This window comes from Oculina patagonica, chromosome 8, assembly GCF_052425735.1.
Source record: "Oculina patagonica isolate OP01 chromosome 8, crgOcupat, whole genome shotgun sequence".
NCBI lineage: Eukaryota > Metazoa > Cnidaria > Anthozoa > Scleractinia > Oculinidae > Oculina > Oculina patagonica.
Genome location: NC_135765.1, coordinates 32,777,867 through 32,801,371, shown reverse-complemented (window position 1 = coordinate 32,801,371; position 23,505 = coordinate 32,777,867). Strand labels below are relative to the sequence as shown.

At 39.1% G+C, this 23,505-nt stretch overlaps 3 protein-coding genes across 3 annotated transcripts; all 3 read left to right on the top strand.

Moving 5' to 3' along the window:
- Window positions 1-2,040: 2,040 nt before the first annotated feature.
- Window positions 2,041-6,716, top strand: LOC144663674 (uncharacterized). The gene is made up of 3 exons (XM_078524690.1): window positions 2,041-2,113; window positions 3,759-4,060; window positions 5,117-6,716. The coding sequence occupies exons 2-3, from the start codon at window positions 3,761-3,763 to the stop codon at window positions 5,732-5,734; spliced, it is 918 nt and encodes a 305-aa protein (XP_078380816.1). The 5' UTR covers window positions 2,041-2,113; window positions 3,759-3,760; the 3' UTR covers window positions 5,735-6,716.
- Window positions 6,717-8,618: 1,902 nt separating this feature from the next.
- Window positions 8,619-11,635, top strand: LOC144663996 (uncharacterized). Its single transcript, XM_078525092.1, has 3 exons — window positions 8,619-8,723; window positions 9,661-9,962; window positions 10,769-11,635. The coding sequence occupies exons 2-3, from the start codon at window positions 9,663-9,665 to the stop codon at window positions 11,384-11,386; spliced, it is 918 nt and encodes a 305-aa protein (XP_078381218.1). The 5' UTR covers window positions 8,619-8,723; window positions 9,661-9,662; the 3' UTR covers window positions 11,387-11,635.
- Window positions 11,636-13,978: 2,343 nt separating this feature from the next.
- Window positions 13,979-20,877, top strand: LOC144663977 (uncharacterized). The gene is made up of 3 exons (XM_078525073.1): window positions 13,979-14,091; window positions 18,528-18,820; window positions 19,745-20,877. Exons 1-3 carry the CDS (start codon window positions 14,061-14,063, stop codon window positions 20,372-20,374), a joined length of 954 nt encoding a protein of 317 aa, XP_078381199.1. The 5' UTR covers window positions 13,979-14,060; the 3' UTR covers window positions 20,375-20,877.
- The last annotated feature ends 2,628 nt before the right edge of the window (window positions 20,878-23,505 follow it).

Below are 23,505 nucleotides of genomic sequence, written 5' to 3'. Positions count from 1 at the left end.
TCTCTCTATAGGTTGCTTTAATATTTAATCGCCTTTTTCAACATTTTTAACTCCTTTTGGCCCAATTTATTTTATAATTGTAAAAGTTGTGGAAGAGTGCAGAGTATTGGGCAGCGCATTAATACTTTTACTCATCTTTTAATCACTGGACAGTTTTTTTGCTCGTCAAGACTTTTAAAATCAGGTAAGATCATTACATTTCACTTAGATAAATTTGTGAGTCGTCTGCAGGCTTTTAATTTCCACTTGTAGCGGTCTTAAAGATTGCAGTTTAGATAAAAGGAGCTAAACTAAACTATACACTGAACAAAACTTGATTTTAAAAGTTCTTATCTTATTTCGGTCTGACACAAATACATCACTGTAAGTGTAACCCTCACGTTAGAATTTCAGAAAGCGTATTCTGGCGTACCAAACATGAAAAGTATTTGGAAAATGCGACAACTAAAAATGAAAAGATGTTGCACTTTGGTTTAAATTTTTGAGAAGGCAAATGAAGCAGCTGTGAAATTTGTTAACAATGTATATTTCAACGCGGGCCGAGATTTAGCGTCCGTTGTCCGCATTAGAGAGGGCCCGTATTATAGAGGTTTTTTTTTTCAAAGAAAATATGTAAGAATTTCGTCGGGACATCGTAAATTGTTCGTAGTAGGGAGATGTCCGTATTAGAGAGGTGTCCGTATTTAGAGGTTCGACTGTATGTTAATTATTCCCCGAGCGGGGTGAGCCGAAAAAACAATCAAACAAAAAGCCGAGCTCGTCTCGAGCTTAGGGGGGAAAGTGGGGTTCTCTGTGCCCCACTGGAAAGCCTGTTCCCAGGCTATGAAAAACATGACCAGATGTATTGTAGAATGTAATAACACATCCAGGGTTGGAAATTAGCGCTCGCCCACTCGCCCAGGCGAGTGTGAAAACTGTCGGGCGAGTACAAATTACGGATCACTCGCCCGGTTTGGCGGGTATGATTTTCATATCCAGAATATATTTTTTCAAAGTAAGCGCAACTTTTACTTCTCATTTCAAAGTAATCTACACAGTCCACAGGCTGATAGCTTACCAACATTTTGAAACCTCTAACGTAGCTGCGTTCGAGAGTTCGTAAACAGGCAAAAACGGTTTCCGTTTGGTGATTGTTACATGATGGATGTACTTGTACAAAGTAATACCTCTGGTCATAAATAAACTACCTCGCCCATCGAGCCGCGAAACGCAGCAAGATCGCTATTTCCAGTTTTTCCCGCCTCTTTTTCTGTACAATTTGGACACTTTGCTTGCAAACTACGGGAATTTAGGAAGACGTATCAAATTAAAAAATGGGTTTCAACTTTTGAAGTGTGCTCATGGTTTAATTGTGGATTAAGGTCTATTTATGGCGAATTTTCATTGAAGAAATAGATTGCAGTCTGTATTGCGATCGACCACCACTGTGACACGATGAGTATCGAACGTGATTAAAAATTTTGGTTATATATTTTATTATTTGTAGGGGGGAGGGGGCTAAATTTTCCTTTCTTTTATAAAGGAGACTGGGCGAGTGAAAATTAATCTGGGCGAGCGCAAATTGAAGGTCACTCGCCCAGATAGCGGGTGCTCCAAAATTTTAGTTTCCAACCCTGACATCGATCCCTGCCATCTTCATTGAATGATGCAGTTTTGATAAATGAATTTATAAGGCGGGTTAGTTAAAATAAAAAAATCTTTGATCACCCACCTTCAATTATATCTTTATTGACATGCTGCGTTCTTGGCAGTGGTCGAAACAAATTAAAAATGTGAAATATTATTTCACAATTAGCCGGCAAGAGCTTTAGAATTTATCACGTACGCTTTTGTTCAAACACGGTTTCAGGAAGCTGAAAGAACATTTATGTACGCTGAAAACTTCTGTTTGCGAAAACAAAACAATATACGACATAAACACAATATATGTGGTAGATTTTCTCTCTATAGGTTGCTTTAATATTTAATCGCCTTTTTCAACATTTTTAACTCCTTTTTGCCTCAATTTATTTTATAATTGTAAGAGTGCAGAGTATTGGGCAGCGCATTAACACCTTTTACTCATCTTTTAATCAATGGACAGTTTTTTACTTGTCAAGACTTTTAAAATCAGGTAGGATCATTTAATTTCACTAAGGTAAATTTGTGAGTCGTCTGCAGGCTTTTAACTTCAACTTGTAGTGGTCGGACAGATTGCAGTTTAGATAAAAGGAGCTAAACTAAACTATACACTGAACAAAAATAAATTTTCTTAAGTTCTTATCTTATTTCGGTCTGACACAAATACATGCAACATCTTAAGTGCAACCCTCACACTAGAATTTCAGAAAGCGTATTCTGGCGTACCAAATATGAAAAGTATTTGGAAAATTCGACAACTAAAAATAAAAAGATGTTGCACTTTGGTTTAAATTTTTGAGAAGGCAAATAAAGCAGCTGTGAAATTTGTTTACAATGTATATTTCAACGTTTCTTATAAAGTTACAATTGATTGCCGAGCTAAAATTGAGAATGAAGCTGTCTAAGTCCTGTTTAGGACTTAACAAATTAGTGCTTGTCTCGGATAATCAACCAAACGGGAACAAAAGTTGACGGAACTAGAAGAAAAATATTAAACTCTCGCCAGGCCCGTTTGACTGGTTATTTCCATGTACTATAATCGACTCTCCTTCGCTATCCTTTGAGGGCGGAGGGGGGGGGGGGGGGGGGGGGTGGCTCCAATATGTGGGCTATATAGGTATGTGCGCAGGATAAGATATGGTTTTTGAGGTTCTCCGTAATGATTAACAAGGGGAGTGTATCCTTTTCGTTCCTTTTGGCATTGTGATACTGGTGTGATCCTCAGATATAGGTAAAATTACAGTACGTAAACGTCCAGCTAATTGAAAAAGATATATTCTGAACTACCAGCAGAGCGATTTAATAAAAACGATATTTTTTTTACCCTTTTTGTCGTTGTGCTTGTCCTTATGAATGGCATCCTTTTTTCGATTTTCTATCCTTGAATAGGATCTAGGTTTATAAATATTTGCAGCACTCACCGATCTTAAATTGACCGTGCCTCTCCCCCGGTGCGCTCACTTTAAATTTAGACTTCTTTATTTTTTCATTAAGGTCAATTCCACTGCAAGGGTTACCTCTCGTTTGACAGGGAGATTTTGGTTCTCAATTTTCGCTTACTCGCAGCTCATTTGACCGCGCTCACGATTGTTAAAAGATAAATGAATAAAGAAAACACTGTACCTTAGTTTTCGTAGTTTTTACGGTGCTGATGCATCACTGGGGTGACTTGTAACAGTAATGCCACAGATATCTGGAAAAGTCAGGAAAAACAGTTTTCAAGGTCGAAACAGTCAAGCAATTTAACATTTGGACAGGAAGTTTCCAAGTCAGAGCATTTTATTTAAAGGTTTGAGCTGGGTTTAATAACGGGTGTTGTTGATAACGGTCGTCTTTTTGTAGCTAATAAAATTTGTATTCTGCAAAAGAATTAGAAGTTTAAGCAAGCTTGGCCAGCTTCTTTCACATGATCGTCCTTAGTTGTATTATAGTCGGTGAAAACTGTTTTCTGCTCAGTGAAGAGTCAAGGAAAGTGGCAGCTGCGTTTGTACCCGGACTTCTTCGGTACACACATGACACCTGTTCCGACGACTGTATTCAGCCTTTCGTCAGTATGATATAGTTTACACTCGAGCTGGGTTACCCATCAAAGTAATTTCACGGCCAACCCTCACAACGATTTTTTTTACTTATTTCAGAAATGTTTTGGCTGCCACTGGTTATGTCGTCGCTCGTCGTGGTCCATTCAACCAAACAATGCCAAAAAGACAAATCCACCGTCACTATATGGGGACGTTATCTCAAAGGTCACGTGATTTCATCAGAAAATGTGAAGAATATTGGTATGTGCTACATGCAATGCTCTATGGATCAGCGCTGTAAGAGCATCAATTTCCTCATTGGAGACTTGCCTTGTGAGCTGAACGATGCTGATCGACACACGCACCCCTGGGATTATGTGCTGAAAAAGGACCATTCCTACATTGATTACCCTGTCAAGGTTTGTGTCTGTGTTTTCACTATTTTCCTGTCCCAATTACACATTGCGCCAAGGAACACAACATGTTTAATAAACTGCCTCGTCATTTTTTTAAGAGTGTATGATAGTGGGAGTTGCGAAAAAATATAGTTCAGACATTTTTTCTGACACATTGATCAAAAATTCGGGATGAATCCCAAGCGAACTACCCCGGCCCGAGCTTTGTTCTTGAGAAAGATAATTTACCGTCACACGCACAGTAAGATGCAACATGGAAAAATACTGAAGGAGAACTTGCAAATGACTTATGTCTTATCCAGGAAGAGAAGTATTACTAGGAGTCTCTTTAATAAACTAGAGTGAATTACTAGGATTTCTCTCGCTGTGAAAAATCATATCTTTACACTGTAAAAAATATGATATCGTTCACATGTGAAGATATCGATTTCGACACGTTTGCTGACGAGTTTGCCATGTCAAAGTTTATCGATATTGAGTCGAAACACCTTCGGATCTTCCTCGGCAATCTTCGGAAATCTTCTCAACTTTTCGGAAAAATTCGGAAAATGTTTGGAAACATTCGTACGACCTTCGGACAACATATTAAAAATCTTCGGAAACCTTCAAAAAAGGGTCGGAAATCTTCGGAAAATCGTCAAAAACCTCGTGATTAGTCCGTGAGATATCGATTTAAACACTCGAAGTTAAATTTCGTATTTCCGCGCAACCATGTATTGTCCTCTCTTCACTATTTATCACCGAGCTTGAAATTTACCATCTTTATTATTTACTACACATTTGATGATTTCGACATTGCTGATCCTAGCAGTATGCAGGACGCGTGTCACATATCAACCTAGCAAATGGCCTAAGCTCACAACGAGTCTCTCGTAGCTCAGTTGGTTAGAACGCCCAACCGGTATCTGGGAGGCCATGGGTTCGATTCCCGTCGGGGACTCAGATTTTTTCTTTGTCCCACGCTCGAGTCATGTTGAATAAATTCTTCACTATTTATCACCGAGCTTGAAATTTACCATCTTTATTATTTACTATCCTCTATTTATTTGTCATTTACAGGTACCATTTAGAGAATACGTCATGACGCCATCATGGCTGGAGACGAATGCAGCAGACATAAGTAGTGCTCGGTCCATGACAACTGACCAGATGACGTTCAATGCAGGCTCAATAAAATTCGAGCGTCTTTTAAAAGTTCCTTTGGTGGCCGCTGGTGTCTTGGCAGACAATACTCCGCTGACCGTTGAGATAACGGTAGCTGTTGACGCCAGCATCGGACAAGAGAGTAACAGCGATCCCAATTATGGCTTGTCTGACGGAACTAATTTTATTGGATTCGAAACGGTTGACCAAGCTAACTATTTCAGATGGGCTCCTTGTACTGGATCGGAGGCGACCTCTGGAGAAGCCATTGCTTCCCGTGAATATATAAACGCACATACTGCGCTTATTCCAAAGGACAGCCACTTTCCAGATCAGTTTGGCTTTACCTTCCAGCTGGATCAGCCATGGGGCTCGTGCTTTACTGCGCATGGGGGAGGCTATACTAATTCCGTAGAGTACAGCAAGCAACTGATGGTCAGCCAAGGCCTCGCACTGGAGGTTTACAAAGGCACAAAAGAAGAACGACTCGGCATCAAGTTCATTAAGGTCACTATTATGAAAACGGATGAATAGACAACAGTTTTAATCGATGATGATGACAACTTGTCAATTTTTCTTCTTCATTTTTGTACACAATACGTAGTTACCAACAAAACTCCTTCCGGCGAACAATTTTTTATCTATTAATAGCATTCGAGAATTCATCTATTTATAGCACTCGAGAATTCAGCTGTCAGAAAGAGCTTAACGTTTTGTCGTTATTACTAAATTATCTTGTATAGTCATATTGTGCTCCGTTTTAAGTTTAGTAGTTATATAGTTCAAACTTGTGTCGCACCATATATTTGTTCTCATCAAAGTTTGCAACAGACTTGCAATGAAAAGTTGCTAGAAAGATGAAACCACAAATGATTTCTTACTTGTAAACTAGCTTCTAGTTCTCTTGCAAATTTGAAAGCACTGTGGTGTATTGGGTTTTGCATGATCGCATTGTAATTATCAATTTTATTCAGTCAATCATATAAGTCTGAAAATATAAATGATCACGTGATAGTGAGTATAAAATATAATGCCGAAATATCCCAGGACCCAGGGTACATTGTGTTCTATAATAAGTTTACAAGTGCTGTCTTATTCCAATTTGAACTAGAAAGGAAGGCTTTCAAAAATCCTTGGGTAATATTCGAAAAAATTTTTCTGTAATCATTGACAACGTTTAGAGCCCTTACGTGGTCAATTGCATTGTTTCGGTAAGTTTTCTGGTGATTTTCGGACGGGCTCTGAACGACTTATAAATCTGAACTTTTTTGCACTCAATTTTAATTTTGCACCTTAGAATAAATTAGTATACTTCAAGCAAACCGGTTTCCTGAAAGTACATGTGAAAGCTGTCTTCGATTCTTTGGCAGCATTAACTAAAGCTTGAGTTACAGTAAAAAGTACGTTTTTTATTCAATGTAACGGCGCGTAAACGTTATTTTAAGTTTATGATGTAAATTTGCTTGTAAATAAATAAAAGATGCAAACCTGCTTGACTAAGCCACGAAATGAAGAGTTTCTGATTCGCACAAATAAACTTATTCAGTAAGAGGTTGGGGCGCTGCTTTTGTCAGCACTTTACATGCACTATAGATAGATTAAATTATTTCCTACTTCATTACACGTTTGGCATCACTCAAACAGACTCTTTTACGTAAAAAATCATATTTTTTGTTTATTACGGTACCGTGATTCATCGCGATTTGATCAAACGCATTCAGGCATTACGTCGGGAGTCCGCAAAAAGAAATATGAGAACGGTTATTTTACCCGCGTTCGTAAACATACATGTATATGGGTCTGGGTACCTGGCGGTTTTCATTGGTGGAAAACGAGGGGAAAACGAGCAGCGAAGCTGCAAGGGGCCTTGTGTTGCACCAACGAAACTGCCAGCTACGCAGGGCAACTAAATATGTGAAACAAATCATCTTTTACATCTGTTTCACCACTCCGCTCAGTAACTGCTGAGCCTATTATTGAAAAACAATAATAATAATAGAGTAGTTTTCAATTGAGTGTCGTAAAACCAGAACCAAAGTAATTACTCTGGCCAATCAAAAAAAACACAGACAATTCAGTGAACCAATCAAAACTCAAAGCAAATACATGTAACCGGCACGAAGCGCGGGAAATCGTGCGCGCGCGAGTCACGATTGGTTTTGGTTTTACTTCTGATTGGCTGAGAAAGTGGCGCGAGAATTTTAAACCAATCACTAAGCGTAGCAATGCGAAACCAAAGCAAACGCAATTAACTTTCGACACTCAAGTGAAAACCCCTCTAAAGGGAGCGGGTGAATAGGGGTACGCTAATATAATCCACCGATCCGTGCCATTTTTTGGCCGAATCCGTCAATCCGCCACTTTTTTCGTTCAAATCCGAATCCACATTATTTGAAAACTGTGTTCAAATTGTGCGGTATTGTTTCACTGCAACTGACAGTAGAAGCAGGAGCCCATTATAGAAGTTGTCTTCATATGCCAATTTTTTAAGAAGCTAGTTATGTTTCATTGCTTGTTTTTGCGACAATTTCGTCAACAAAGACCAACCAAAGTGACCCGCGCTTCGTTTAGTATCCACGATCCGAACTTCTTGACATGAAATGTTCGGAATCCGGGCCAAAATTCTCAGCTAATCCGCGATCCGCTGTATTTTCGAAATCCGCGAATCCGCTCAGTGTATCACAAAAATCCACAATCCGCGCGTGAGCTATTGAAGGCAAAATCCGTCGATCCACGAACCTATTCAACCCCCCCCCCCCTCCCCCTCATTATACGGCTTAAAGGAAACCAGCCCCATAGTTTCACACCGCGATCATAATGCAAAAGGGGCGAAAAGGATACCCTTTTCAAGGACTGAAAACCACAGAAACCATTCCTTATCCCGCCAGCTGGGCGAGCTCGGAAAGCCGAGCTAGGCTCGCTCCGCTAGCGGGTTTCTTTTTTTCTATACACCACTAGGGAGTGGGGAGCCTGTTCCCAGGCTATGAAAACATCACTATAGATTGTAAAAACGCATTCTTCACTGAAAGATTTTTATGATGGTGATGATATAAAGATTTTTAAGGTGGGTTGGTTTAAGCAAAAAATATTTGATCACCAACCTTTACAACTTCAATGACACACTGTGTTCTTTTCTTCTCGAAACAAATTAAAAATTTGGCATTGTGTTTCACAATTAGCCGGTAACTGCTTTGTTAACGTTTCACCGAGTTAAATTAACTACTCCGATCACTGAAGCTTTTATTAAATCTTGCTTTCATATAAATGGAAGAGCTTTATTACCTATTCTCGAAACTTCTGTTAACAAAAACAAAACAATATACAACATAAACAAAACCCATGAAGACGATTTTTCCTCTATAGGTAGTTTTAATATTTAATCGTTTTTTCAATACTCTTTTGGCCCAATTTAACTCATTGTAAAAGTTGTAGAAGTGTGCAAAGTATTAGGCAGCGTGTTAGCACCTTAGTTACTCAACTTAATACCTCTCAGTGACCTCTGGATAGTGAAGACTCCAATCAGGTAGGTAAAAAGGAATTCTGTACTTTAGTTTTCATTTCATCGGGCCCTGCGGTGCTGATGCAGGCTTGGGATAAATTGTACGGTATTGTCACAAGTCTGGAAAAAGAAAAAGAAAAAAAAACAGTTTTCAAGGTCGAAGAAGAGTCAAGAAATTGGTCACTCACTGATGAAGTTTTCGAATATGCTATTCAAAGTCAGGGAAAAGTCAGAGCATTTTATTTTATGGCAGTCGTAGGTTTCAATAATGATTGTTGCTGATAACGATCATCTTGTTGTAGTTTATAAAAATTATGTCAGTTCTGCAAAAACATTAAGAAGTTAAAGCAAACTTAGCTAGCTACTTTCATCTGTTATTTTTTAGTTTTATTATGCTCGGTGAAACTGTTTTCTGCTCAGTATCAAGTAAACGAAGGTAAAAAAGGTTTTGTTTTATTAAAAATGGCAGCTGTACGTGTTGTAGCCGAACTTCTTCAGTGGATCCTGACATGACACCAGTTCCCACTGTCTTTGGCTTCTCGTCAGTATGACATACCGTAAAATTCCGGTTACAACTTCGTAAGGGGTTTTGGGTGGGCTTAAAAGCGGAGGGGCTTATATCCGGGAGGGCTTATAAGCGGAATAAAAAAACGTTTCGGAACGAGCCACGGGAGTGTTGATCGAAATACGTTTCTACGTTAAAAACGCATAATAAAGCAACATTTAGCTCTGTTCAATGCTGTCATCCGGCAGAGGGGGGCTTATATCTGGAAGGGCTTATAACCGGATGTATTTTTTTGCTTCCAGATAGATGGGCCTATAACCGGGGGGGGGGGGGCTTATAAGCGGGAGGGCTTATAACCGGAATTTTACGGTAGTTGACACTCGAGCCGCCTTCCCACCAAATTTCCTATCAAAGTTTCACAGCCGGACTCACAACGACTTTTTCTACTTGTTTCAGAAATGTTTTGGCTGCCACTGCTGATGTCGTCGCTCGTTGTGGTCCATTCAACCAAACAATGCCAAAAAGGCAAATCCACCTACTCTGTATTGGGACGTTTTCTCAAAAATCACGTGATATCATCGGAAAATGTGAAGAATATTGGTATGTGCTACGTCCGTTGCTCCAAAGATCAGCGCTGTAAAAGCATCAATTTCCTCATTGGAAACTTGCTGTGTGAGCTGAACGATGCTGATCGATACACGCACCCCTGGGATTATGTGCTGAAAAAGGACCACATCTACAGTGATTACCCTGTCAAGGTTTGTGTCCGTTATTCACTAATTTCATAACTGCACTAAATGTACATTGCGCCGAGGAACACAAAACTTTTATAATAACCTGCCTCGCAATGTCATTTTCAATGAGTGTCTAGTAGTGGAATCAGACATTTTTTTCTGACACATTTAAGGAGCGATGTCACGGGGATTGCGCAGATTTTTGGTCTAAACTGTTCTGAAGTTAGTGGAAGGCAACTAAACCCATAAAAAACATTATTTTTGAACATCTATAGGAAGATATAACCTTAATTTCCGGATAGAAATCAAACTTCGGCTATAAATATCGATTGTTTGATGACGCGCGGAGACAACTTGAAAACGTAAGCCTGACTTTTTCAAGTTGCAATCCGTTTCCATCTGAGCCAAACATTTTCGTTACCAGTTTCAGTGCTCTAATATAGCAGTTTTTAATAAAAAATGGACTATTATTTCTAGGTTTCCTGCGACACAAATATATATAAATTTTGGCTGTCATTCAAAATCTGGTAAAATCCGTGACATAGTCCCTTTAACTTTTATGCATAAGACACTCTCTTGGACCGATGAGACAATTTGATAATATGCCTAAGTGGGCACCGGACCGAACACCGGACTCCGGATTGAAATTCGGGCTTAATCTCTAGCGAACGTACCTGTGCTTTGCTCTTGAAAAAAACAAATTACTCTCTCATGCACAGTACCTTGTGCTAAGGCAACATGGTGAAATACAGGAGGGTTACTTGCAAATGAGTAGCGTCTCATCCAGGAAGAGAAGCATTACTAAGAGCCTCTATATTTGTTATTGACAGGTGCCATTTAAAGAATACGTCATGACGCCATCATGGCTGGAGGCCAATGCATCGCACATTAATAGTGCTCGGTCCACGACAACTGACCAGATGACATTTAATGCAGGCCCAACACACTTCGAGCGTCTTTTAAGAGTTCCTTTGGTAGCCGCTGGTGTCTTGGCAGACAATACTCCGCTGACCGTTGAAATAACAGTAGCTGTTGACGCCAGCATCGGACAAAACGAAGACAGCGATCCCAACTTTGGCTTGTCTGACGGAACAGATTTCATCGGATTTGAAGCGGTTGACCCAGAAAACTACAACAAATGGGCTCCTTGTACCGGGTCACAGGCGATGTCTGGAGGAACCTTTTCTTCCTTTAAATATTTGAACAAAATGACTTCACTTATTCCAAGGGACAGCCCTTATCAAGATCAGTTCGTCTTCACTATCAAGCTGGATCAGCCATGGGGCTCGTGCTTCACTGCGCATGGCAAAGGCTATACTAATTCCGTAGAGTACAGTAAGCAACTGTTGATCAGCCAAGGCCTCGCACTGGAGGTTTACAAAGGGGTCAGAAATGAGCGCGTTGGTATCAAGCTTATTAAGGTCACCATTATGAAAACGGATGAATAGAAATTAGTTTTCATCGGTGATGACGACTGGCCGGTTTTTCTTCTTCACTTTTGTGCATACATTGTTACTTACTACACTCCTTCAGGCGAGCAATTATTTATCCATTTAAAGCATTCGAGAATTGCTATCGGATTTAGGTCGAAGTTCTGTATTTATTACTAAATTATCTTATGTAATCATCTTATATACTCCGTTTGCATCGAAGCCTAATCATATTTACAGTTGAGTAAGGATATATCTTAAATTTTTTCAGGGTTTTCACTAAAATGTTACCTTGAGATGAAACCACAAATGAAAACTTCCTTGCATTGTTAATTTAATCTTGTAGTTCTCTCACAAATTTTGAAAGCACTTTGCTTATTGCCTGTGGTATATTGGGGTCTTTCATGATCCCATTGTAATTTTCAATTGTACTTAGTCAATCGTTAAAGTTTGCAAGTGTTTTTTTATTCCAATTTGAACTAGAATAAAAAGACGTTCAAATACTCTTGGGCATTCATTGGCTTTTTTTGTGTAATAGTCGACAACGTTTACAACATTCGCGTGGTCTTCAGCACTTTTCGTAAGTCTTATGGTGATCTTTGGGAATGTTCTGAACGGCTTACTATAAATTTGACCTTTTAATTTTACACTCAATTTTAACTTTGCACACTGGAACAAATTAGCATGCTTCCAGCAATTCGGTTTTCTGGAAGCGCCTTCGATTCTTTAGAGACGTTTAGCTTGGGTTACAGTAATCAGAAACACGTTGTTTATTAAAATGTAAGATGTCGACGTCTTCTTTATATTGTAAATGTGCCTATAAAGAACGAAATAAAACATGCATCTTAGACTAAAATCAATCTTTAAGCATCCTATGATTACTGATTCTCTTTTGATTTGCGCAAATAAATTAAATTCTTGGAGGTGTGGGAGTTTTTTTTTTTTTTGTCTCGGCAATGTACAGTGTGACTTTAGAGGGCGTTTGGCATAATACGTGAAAAAAATAGATTTTTTCTTTATATTGTATTATTACCGTGATTCGCCGCGATTTGATCAGACGCATTCCAGTATTACGGCTAAAGTCCGCATAAAAAAATACGATTACGGCTTATATCGGTATATGAGCCTGGGTAGCTGGCGATTCCATTTCAGATGCAAAAACGTCTGGATGACGGAGCTATGAAAATGAACGGCCATTTAAGCATAGCCTGCGTACAGGCTTTCGGGAGATTTTCGGAGAGCGCTCGGACGGCGCCAAGCGCCGGCGACGAGGTGCGAAGCGCCGAGCGTTTTCCAGAGCGTTTTCCAGAAAGCCTGTTCGCAGGCTAATTTAAGCAGGTCCTTTAGACCTTGTTTTGCGGCAACGAAAATGGTAGCTACGCAAGCTAAACATGTAAAAAAAAAAAATACAATTGAGATGTTCGAAAGACATAACATAGGAAAGTTAATATTTTGTCGCCACGGCAACTATGTCTACACTAGAAGACGGTAGAAGATCGATTTTTTTTTTCAATGAAACAAAGGGGGAAAAAATCAACAATTGAACTTAACTTCGCAGTGAAGGGAAACGTTAACTGAAAAGGGAAAAAGTTGATTTGATTTTACAGTGTAAATATCTTGAATTCATTTATTAATCCCTGTCAATACCTAAACCACTGTCTATTTTTTGTAGCTAGGATTTTAAGAACGTATTTAATACAAAGTGAAGACGTTAAAGATGTTTGTAAAATTCATTAATTATTCATGAGGGAGCAAACTAATCCTAGCACAGTATTCATACCACATGTACATAACTGTAAACCCCAATACAAATCAAACAGTAGAATTAACTTTTGATACAAACTCCTGCTCAGCTAATTAGTATTCATTAACTTTTGATACAGATCTCTACTGATTCGCATAACAATACTTTGCTTTCAATTTATTGTTTTCATTTCACAAGTAGAATAAAATATTCGCGTCCGATCTGAATGGGCGTTTACAATGGCTCGCCTATCGGCTCGCCATTGTAAACGCCCATACAGATCTCCCGCTCATATTTTATCTACTACTTAAAACATCTCCCATCTTCACGCGCGAAAACACATTGATTAAGTATCTTTTATCGTTTCCTTTTATGTTTGCTTTTTCTTTTGTGTTCTTTTCTACTCGAAACAAAAGCCTGGCACTAGGTTTGATTAGAACAACTTCCACTGAGTCAGTGGCTCTTAATCAAAACACTCTCATTTTAATTAGCAGTCATGCTATGAAGTTATATGAGAAACAAATTAAAAGATCATGAATAAAATATTGTTCAGCATGCAGGAGAGAAAGAAATTGATTTCTGTTTATGTAAGCAACACAAGTAGATTCATTTTCTAGAAAGTTTTACAGCAAGGCGCCAAAAAGTGTGACCACTTTTAATTTATTCACATTCTTTCGTGCAGAATTAATCCAATCAGAAGTCAACTGCAAGCTATCCACGGCTTTTGATTGGATTAAATCTGCACGAAAGAATGTTAATAAATTAAAAGTGGTCACACTTTTGGGCGCCTTGCTGTAAATGATTAATCAACTTTTCCAAATACTTTTCTGCTGTTTCGAGGAAAGTTTGTTTAATTTACTAAAACTCGTGGACACGGATTTGTTTTGTTCACCAATCGAACGTTGGTTTTATCTCCTTCTGATGTAACAGTGATGTGTCTGTAACAGGATGGTTTTTCGGAAGCCGAGGCTGAAAACTGGTAGGTTTATTTTATCATGTTTAGGTTAATTGCTGAACGTTGAATCCTAACTTGTTCTAAGAATGAACTGCATGATTGGAACCAAGTCAACTAGTTATACTACTATGCCGCGTTACCAGCAGATGTTAATTAATGTAGTCTGGACAAAATCCAAAACTACGGCAGAAAAATATAATTTTTCACGTTGTTATTGTTAGATAGCTGTGTGTTGGTCTGTAGATTCATTGGTATGTTGGTTACGTAATCATAATAATAATGATCAAGAATTTATATAGCGCATTTTCCATATGTATATGTTCAGATGCGTTGTACACATACTGTAATTTACTACACACAAAGGCCAGACCACAACACTGGGAGCTTCGTGCCCTACTCTTTGCGAATAGTGTGTGGGTTCTTTAACGTCCCCTGCTACTCCGAGCAGCAAACTGAAGAAACAGGAGACGATACAATTTAAATATTTAAGGAGTTTGACAGTTAGGAGTTGTCATCAGACGGCATCTCCGTTTTTGATCACTTGGAATTTTACTTGATTAAACTTTGTGTTATCCGTGCTTTAGTATATAAGTTGTATTAAGTTAAGCTTAGGTCGTTTATGTCTGGTCAATAAACTAGATGCCCCATCGGCATCTTATACGGTTTTCTCCTAAGTTAGAAATTGTTTTGTTTTCATTTCACTGCAGAGCGATTGGAAAACAAATAGAGACTTGAATTTAAAAGTTAGCCTTGAGTATCTTTTTAAGCAGTACAGGTGAGCAGGAATGGCGCAGTGGTGAGAGCGCTCGCCTCCCACCAATGTGGCCCGGGTTCGATTCTGGCCCGGAACCATATGTGGGTTGAGTTTGTTGTTGGTTCTCGTCCTTGCTCCGAGGGTTTTTCTCCGGGTTCTCCCGTTTTCCTCCCTCCACAAAACCAACACTTCCAAATTCCAATTCGATCTGGAAACAGTGGGATCAAGAAGAGCCACCTTGTGGAAGATCCCACTGGAAATTCCCATTATTATTATTATTATTATTATTATTATTATTATTATTATTATTATTATCAATCCATGACCCTGCTATCTCCGATCACTTTGCTGTCCATTGTAACTTGGCTATTGAAAGACCACCTAATCTGAAACAAGTCCTTACGTCACGAAAGCTTTGCAATGTCAATCTACATAAGCTATGCCAAGATATCAACTCATCTTCTTTGGTCAAATCACCTTCGTCAGATATTACGGAGCTTTGCGATCAGTATGATTCTGTTTTATCCTCGATTCTGGATAAACATGCACCCTTGCGCACAAGGACTATCACCCTAAGACCTCATGCTTCTTGGTATAATAATGAAATCAGGGAGCAGAAAACCATTTGTCGCAAACGTGAACGGTGCTGGCGTCGTTCCGGTCTTGCGTCTGATTACCAATCCTACGTCGAACAGTGCCTTGTTGTAAAAAACACTATCTTCAAATCAAAAATGGATTATTACTCCAATCTTATCGACGAGGCTGGAAGCAATAACAAGTCCCTTTTTCGCACCATCGACCGCCTTCTCCACAGGAAGCCCGAGAAGTGTCTTCCGACCTGTTCCTCGGCTACAGAACTAGCCAATAATTTTGTTACTTTCTTCGAAAATAAAATTATCAATATTAGAAGTAAACTCGAAGTTAACGTAACGTCTGATCTCTTCTGCACCTTAGATAAATCGACACTTGACTGTCAGCTGAACGCCTTTTCACCTACTTCAATCATTGAACTTTCGAAGGTTGCACGTACTGTTGCGTCTAAGTCTTGTAGCCTGGACCCTCTGCCTGCTGTTTTGTTAAAAGAAAACTTTGACATGCTTCTACCAACACTATGTAGGATTGTAAACTTGTCCCTGGAATCTGGATATGTGCCTATTTCTCTAAAAACTGCCGTCTTATTGCCACTACTCAAGAAACCATCACTGGATCACGAAATTCTCAGTAATTATAGGCCTATCTCAAATCTCAAGGTCATTTCAAAAATGATCGAAAAAGTTGTTGCAGTACGTCTTCAGGACTACCTGGAAACCAACCAACTTAATGAACCGCTACAATCAGCCTATAAGCGACTTCATAGCTGTGAAACTGCTCTTGTACGTGTACACAATGATATTTTGCGTGACATTGACGATCGTCACTGTGTTATACTCCTGCTACTGGATCTATCTGCTGCTTTTGACACTGTCGATCACGACATTCTACTAGGAAGATTGAACTCCAAGTTTTCAATCTGTGGCGCTGCTCTTGAATGGTTTCGTTCATATCTTACCAACCGTACACAATTTACCTTAATCGATGGAACTAAATCGCAGTCTCATGAGCTCAAATGTGGAGTCCCCCAGGGCTCGGTCTTAGGGCCTATCCTGTACTTACTTTATACTGCACCACTGGCTGACATTTTACGACATCACGAAATGCAATTTCACTTCTACGCTGACGATACTCAGCTATATATCTCTTTTTCAACAAACAACGATGTCGAATTAACCAATACAATCGGAAAAATCGAGGAATGTTTGTCTGATCTTGACAAGTGGATGTCTATTAACAAGCTAAAACTGAATAAGGACAAAACTGAACTTCTCTACCTTTACTCGAAGCACAATCCGCAGCAGTCTCTACCTCCAATCCGTTTTGATCAAGATATAATTCAGCCATCTCAATTTGCCAGAAACATCGGTGTGATATTTGACAGAACCATGACTATGCTTCCACATATCAGTTCTATTTGTAAATCTGCCTCTTATCATCTTCGCAACATCTCCCGTATAAGGAAATACTTATCCACGAAAACAACCGAGATCTTGGTCCATGCTTTTGTATCGTCCAAACTCGACCACTGCAACTCTCTCTTGTATAATGTGCCGAAGTACGCTTTAAAAAAGCTCCAGTCTGTTCAGAACGCCGCTGCTCGACTTATCACTTGTTCCCGAAAATACGACCACATCACTCCAAAACTGAAAGAACTAAACTGGCTTCCTGTTTCTGAACGCATTAAATTCAAGATTCTGCTACTTACCTTCAAAGCTCTCCATCAACAATCTCCTATCTACATTCAAGATTTGCTAACGTACTACCAACCTCAAGAACCCTCCGATCATCACACTCTTCACGTCTCAACCCTGTCAAATTCCACCTCAAATCGTATGGGTCTCGAGCTTTTTCTGTTTCCTCGCCTGAACTTTGGAACAGTTTGCCTGTTTTTATCCGCTCGTGTGACAATTTAAGTTCTTTTAAATCAAAACTCAAAACGTTTCTTTTTAAAACTTATTACTCTTAGCGATTTTTACTTTTAATGCAAATTTTTAATTTTAAGATTTATTCAGCTAATTTTAACAAAATTTTTATTGATTTTATTATATATATATATATTTTTTTAAACATTTGTAAAGCGCCTAGAGCAGGCCTGGATAGGCGCTATAAAAATATATTTAATATTATTATTATATTATTATTATTATTATTTAATAACATGGTTAAATTTCTAGTAAGACCTTGAAGAATCACCATTGCACCGAACGCGTGAAAGAGACAGCTGGCTTACCACTATAGCTGGTAAGAAAAATAGACTGATATCAAGGAATATCTGGTATTAGTTTTCGTTCTACTGTTTACACGAGACGACATTTAACCCATTTTTACAATACAAGTTTCGAAGAAACATTGCCGCTGGGACGAAACTTAGCACGTACGTTACGGAAAGATTTTTAACACAACGCCGAAAACCACTCTAACACAATCGAACAACAGTCTTGCACCTATTGGAATCACCTTCAAAAACCTGCAACGAGTTGCGCCATCGAATGTTACGTTGAAATATCGTCTGGACGCATCATGTAGTATATACACTGATGTAAGAGTCAATTTCCAGAATTTCTGTAAATATCGAGAACCGGCGTCAGTTGTGAAATCTCGAATTTCTTCATATTTTGCCCAAATAACCTCTATAGTAAGTCATTTTCGAAAATACAATTCAAAGGTTCAGGAGCGCTTTATTTTTTTTTTAAAAAATCTAAAAAAGTTCGAAAAACGCCATTTGGGTGGCCAGCCGCTGTCGAAACTAGCAGAAATTTTGGCATTTTTGGCAATTTTGAACGCGATTTCATCCATCAATGTACTTTAAGAAAATTATAACACATTTCTTGCTCTTTCTAAAGCACTAAATTATTTTGTGAAAGCTGCTGTTATTTGATTGTTTTTGGCCGTTACAGTAACCCCAGTTTTACCGCTCAAGCGAAAGCGCTAAATTTAGCTAACTTGCACACCGCCGAAAGCCCATTGGTACATCACGGAATTTGAAGTCGAAACTAGGATAGACTTGAAGCACATCCTTAAAATTATTTTATGTAAAGATTACTATGGTGGCCATCTTCAAAGGAAAGAATGAACAAATTTGACCTTCCTAAAACTGTTTTATACATTTCAGAAATAATGTGGCTACCACTTTTGATGACCTCTCTCGTTGCCGTCGATTCAGCCCAGCAATGCAAATCCACTTACACTGTATTGGGACGTTATCTCAAAGATCACGTGATTTCATCGGAAAATGTGAAGAATATTGGCATGTGCTACATCCAATGCTCTAAGGACCAGCGCTGTAAAAGCATCAATTTTCATTTTGGTGACTTGCTTTGTGAGCTAAACGATGCTGATCGACACACGCACCCCTGGGATTATGTGCTGAAAAAGGACCACCTCTACAGTGATTACCCTGTCAAGGTCTGTGTCAGTTATATTTTTTACCCACTCTGGTCACAATCAGTAAGCTAAAAACGTAGCTAGGTAGCAACTTCGTTCCCGGGGTCTGGCGGGGAGAGAGAGACCCTGGAAACGAGGTTGTATTAGAAGATTAATTAGTGGAAAGAGGGGAAAGTAAGGAAAGTGGATAGGAAAGGGCGGTTAGCGAGAGAAAAAAAGAACTTTATTTAGCTAAAGCAGTATTTTGAAATTAAAAAATAAAAAAAAAACCCACGAAGAGACGGGAGTCACCAAAGAAGGGAAGGAAACCAGGAGTATACGGTATGCTAAGTAAGATGGACGGCATTTCGAATCCCTACTATTCAGGTCGATCGGTAGTGGATCTGCGACCCGTCTGTTTACCCAGCAGGCTACACTTCAGTGACAAAATTTGCCAACTTACCTGCAAAAGTGGAGTTGTGGGGGTGGAGCGGAGGGTAAACACTAAAGCTTTCAGTTCACTCTCAGTAACAATAATTGTAGAAGATTTTTTTTTCTAATTAGGTAACTGCCAGGTTTAATTACTTTAACTGATGTTAACGCATCGTAAGATACCTTAGTGCCTAGTTTTCTCTATGACACGCGCCTGCAGGGAGTTGTGGTAGTTGGAATGTTGCTTATCTGTCGAATACTACTATCATGATGCCCTGGAGCACGTCTCATACTGACTCGTCCCCAGTCGTCTTCATACAGCACGCGGCAAAGATACAGCGGAGGGAGAGATGGGTACCAAAGGGAGCGCTTTTTCCCTTCTTCCTTCCTATCGTCCCCTGCTCCCCCACCTCGCGCGCGTGTTTCTCCCTTTGCCGCATGCTATATGAATACGACTGGAGACGAGTCAGCGTCTCATAGAGGAAACTGGGCATGACCATAGTCGCGAGAACAACTTTTATTTATTATTGACAGGTGATATTTAAAGAGTTTTACATGACGCCTTTGTGGCTCGAGGCACATGCGTCTTACATCGATAGTAATCGCAACACAACCACTAACCAGATGACATTCAACGCAGGCTCGATAAGTGACGCGGCCCTTGTAAAAGTCCCCTTGGTGGCCGCTGGTGTCTTGGCAGATGGAACTCCGCTGACCGTTGAAATAACAGTCGCTAATGACGTCAACATTGGTCAGCATTTGCCTAACGCTGATAGCGACATCAGATATGGTGTATCGGACGGAACCAACTTCATCGGATTCGAAGTGCCAGACAAGAAAAACTATCGTGAATGGGCGCCTTATTATGGGGTGGAAGCGCAGTCTGGGGCAACTCTGAGTACCATAAAGTATTTTGATAGGTTCACTATTGTTCCAAGTGCAATTGCAAGCTTCTACCCTGATCAGTTTGTCTTCACCATCAAGCTGGATAAGCAATGGGGCTCGTGTTTTGCAGCACATGGCGGAGGATTCATCAAGACCGCCAAGTTCACAAAACAACTGCTGGTCAGTCAGGGTCTCACTCTGGAGGTTTATAAAAGTCAACCAATAGAGAGAGTTGGCATTAAATACATTAAGATCACCATTATCAAAACGGATGGTTAAAAGGCGGATGGTCGTTCTTTTTACTTACTCACTATTATCATCGACATTTATCACTTACCTCACTGTTACTTAACGGCATTTGTTAAGTTTCTTTGCCTGAATCACCGGCTCAAAAGGTCTACTTTCTCTTATTTCTTGTTACATTTCTTGTAAACTGTGCAATAGACTGATCACACTAAGATGAAACTGTTTGTGTGTAATTCGTTAAGAAGTGGGTTATGCTAGTATTTGTAAACTTTCCGTGGGAAGGTGTGTCCAATACTCATTCAGTAAGAATACTTGGCCAATTGTATACAGGCATGCGGGTTATAAGAATAGCGCTATTGATCAGCACTACATGATATGATAAAGATACATCATAAATTTCTCCCATTTAGTACTAAGTACTGTAAGAATTGTATAGAGACGTCCAGTAGGGAGAATTTGTTTGTTTACCAGGGCTCAAGAAATGAATATAAACCAGTACGGAGATTCTTTATGCTGACATGAGGACAAATTCTCACAACAAGTACTATAAGAAATGTATGAAGTCCGGTAAAGAGAACTTGTATATTGACATCATTATGGCTTTAAGGGAGTTAATACATCATCAAATTCTCCCAACTAGAACAATGAGAAATGTACGGAGACCAGTAAGAAGAACCTATATGTTGACATCAGGGCTTAAAGGATTCAGTAATTTAAAGAGAGTTTGTATGTGGCAGGCCCTGAAGATTAAAGAGCCTGCACATGACAATGCACAAGTCATTTTTGCAAACAATGCAATGCAATAATCTTGGGGTGGGCTGTAACTTGTGGAACTTTTTTCAAGGGTGTTTTTGGGGTGGTGGAGGGTGGGGATACTTTACAAGCAGTAACTGAAAAAAACCCGCGTACAAGAACCTAGGTTTTTTCAAGTTAGCCTAAACAGGTTCTTATATAAATGGTATTTAGTGTAAAATTAGGCTAACTAGGTTCTTAATTAGGTTCTTAACTTTTGTCCAAGAAATAAAGTAGAATTTTTAAATGATCTGGTCTTTAATGTCCAATAACAATATTCTTGGAGGCTTCGGTAAGCAAAATACTATACTATTTTAATCTGATTCTGTTAAAATCAAACCTGTACTGTAACCTTCACTATAATTCCCCATTAAATTTTTTTGAGAAGATTTTTTAATTCTATATTTTTGAGAAGATTATTTTTTCTTTTTTGAAAATAAGAACCTGTTTTAGAATTTTAGCCTAAAATGGTTCTTATATGAAGGGTGCTTAAAAATGAAATTTTAGCCTAACAGGTTCTTAAATGTTAGGTTCTTATACGCGGGTTTTTACTGTATCTGAAAAAACGAAGTTTGGAGATGACTTTACGAAAAACACCTTAATGGGCCACTGTCACGAGCGTCACTTTAAAATTCAACAGCCTAAGGATATGTGTAAACCTACGAATAGTGCTTCAGTTTTGTGAAAAATTAGTATGCCAGTGTACCGAAGCTAAAAACTATTGATATTTTTTTTGATGCCATCAGGACATTAAGATCTCAACTTGAAAAAGTCAGGCTGATTTTTTCAAGTTCTGCCCTTGTGGCGTGGAAAAACAGCTAAATAATAATAATGGTTCCATTCTTCCTTTAACAAAAATTTACTTTATATCTTCATATTGATGTACTGGGTGCATTTCATGTACCGAAAAGCAGAAAAATCCCCGTGACAGAGTCCCTTTAAAGGCTAGTGTACCGGCAATGTTTTCAGTTGATTGTTATCACAGACTAAAACTCGACGGTCCGTGAAGTTGGAAGAAATACTGTGCACAAGGCATCCAGTGGCTGTATTTCTATCCAGTGTGTATTTATACATTGTTCAGATCAATCTGTAAAATATTATAACAGCACATCTTTATATATGTTATGATAAATAATAAGAAAGCCACTTTGATTAAAAATTTTTAATTGCACTTTACTTGGAAAATTGTTCTTTGCCTTACTACTTTATAATTACTTGATCGAAGCACAATCTTTTGCGAGGATGCAAGTAAGTTAACAAGGAAATGTTGAAACTTGGCAAAGGCTTATAACCGAAAGAAACTTTTTGTGATATTAATATTCTTAATTTAGTTTAATGAAGCCAACACGTGTAAGCATCGCATTACATTGTACATTCGCTTATCGCTGTTTAGTTCGATCGTTTAGCTGTTTAGCTGTTTTTCGTTTTTCACCGACTTCTAGCCACTCATCTCAACGAAATGTCCTCGAAAACAGCAAAACGCAAAAATAAGTGCCCCGGTTGCGGAACACCGAAGGATATTCACGATTGCGCAGCAATGGGCAAACACTGCGAAGGTCCCGATGATCCAGATCCTGCCAACGACGACAACATTGAAAAGTCGCCCGTCGAAGAAGAAAAAACACTCGCTCCTGTTCCTGTTCCTGGCGATAAGCAAGACGCGTTCATACTAAAAGCGGGACTGAAGTGAATATAGTGTAGATGTCTCTTGTAGTTATTGCTTGCACATCCTCTAACTCCCCCCCCCCCCCCCCAACCCCTTCGTTCATAAAAGTCTGCTCTTACAATTCTGCGTTAAACGGTCAAGAGAGGGTGTGAGTATTAAAATACTTCCTCCTTCCTTTAGATCTCCCCCAACCGATCCCCTTAAAAATGCCGTCCATCCAGGATAAACGGTGTTCAAAAGCTTGAATGGTGTGTGCCTGATATTCCCAGGGCCTGCTTGACATTGGGTTTCGTCATTTATACTTAAGGAGAAATACGTTTCTGATCACACCCTCTCTTGACCGTTTAACGAAGAATTGTTTGCTTTGTACGTATTTTTCCTGTTGAATTTTTGTTTTATCTTCGCGCGTCAATTCAAACGGGAAAATGTACGCCGCTGGCAACTTTATGTTTCTTCCAATCACCCGATTCCCCTCCCAAATTTCACTGATTGATTGTTACGGAGCCATTCAAAATAAACAAATCTAAAGTATAAAATTAAAAAATATTATTATTTGTCTATCTCAGTGTTTCCGCTTGCAACTTCAATGTCATAAATACCAGCTTCAACCAGCTGGTGAAACTTCAAGTAGCTACACCGTCTCGTCGCCGCAAAATACTTAAATTCACTTGCAAATGTGAAACAAGGACTGCAGCATAGCTGTTTC

Bases quoted from the DNA above. Each gene is read 5' to 3' on its own strand.
- LOC144663674 (XM_078524690.1), top strand. From the start codon at position 3,761: ATGTTTTGGCTGCCACTGGTTATGTCGTCGCTCGTCGTGGTCCATTCA. The intron at 4,061-5,116 runs GTTTGTGTCTGT...TGTCATTTACAG, and splicing joins ACATTGATTACCCTGTCAAG to GTACCATTTAGAGAATACGT.
- LOC144663977 (XM_078525073.1), top strand. From the start codon at position 14,061: ATGGTTTTTCGGAAGCCGAGGCTGAAAACTG. The intron at 14,092-18,527 runs GTAGGTTTATTT...TATACATTTCAG, and splicing joins GAAGCCGAGGCTGAAAACTG to AAATAATGTGGCTACCACTT. The intron at 18,821-19,744 runs GTCTGTGTCAGT...TATTATTGACAG, and splicing joins ACAGTGATTACCCTGTCAAG to GTGATATTTAAAGAGTTTTA.
- LOC144663996 (XM_078525092.1), top strand. From the start codon at position 9,663: ATGTTTTGGCTGCCACTGCTGATGTCGTCGCTCGTTGTGGTCCATTCA. The intron at 9,963-10,768 runs GTTTGTGTCCGT...TGTTATTGACAG, and splicing joins ACAGTGATTACCCTGTCAAG to GTGCCATTTAAAGAATACGT.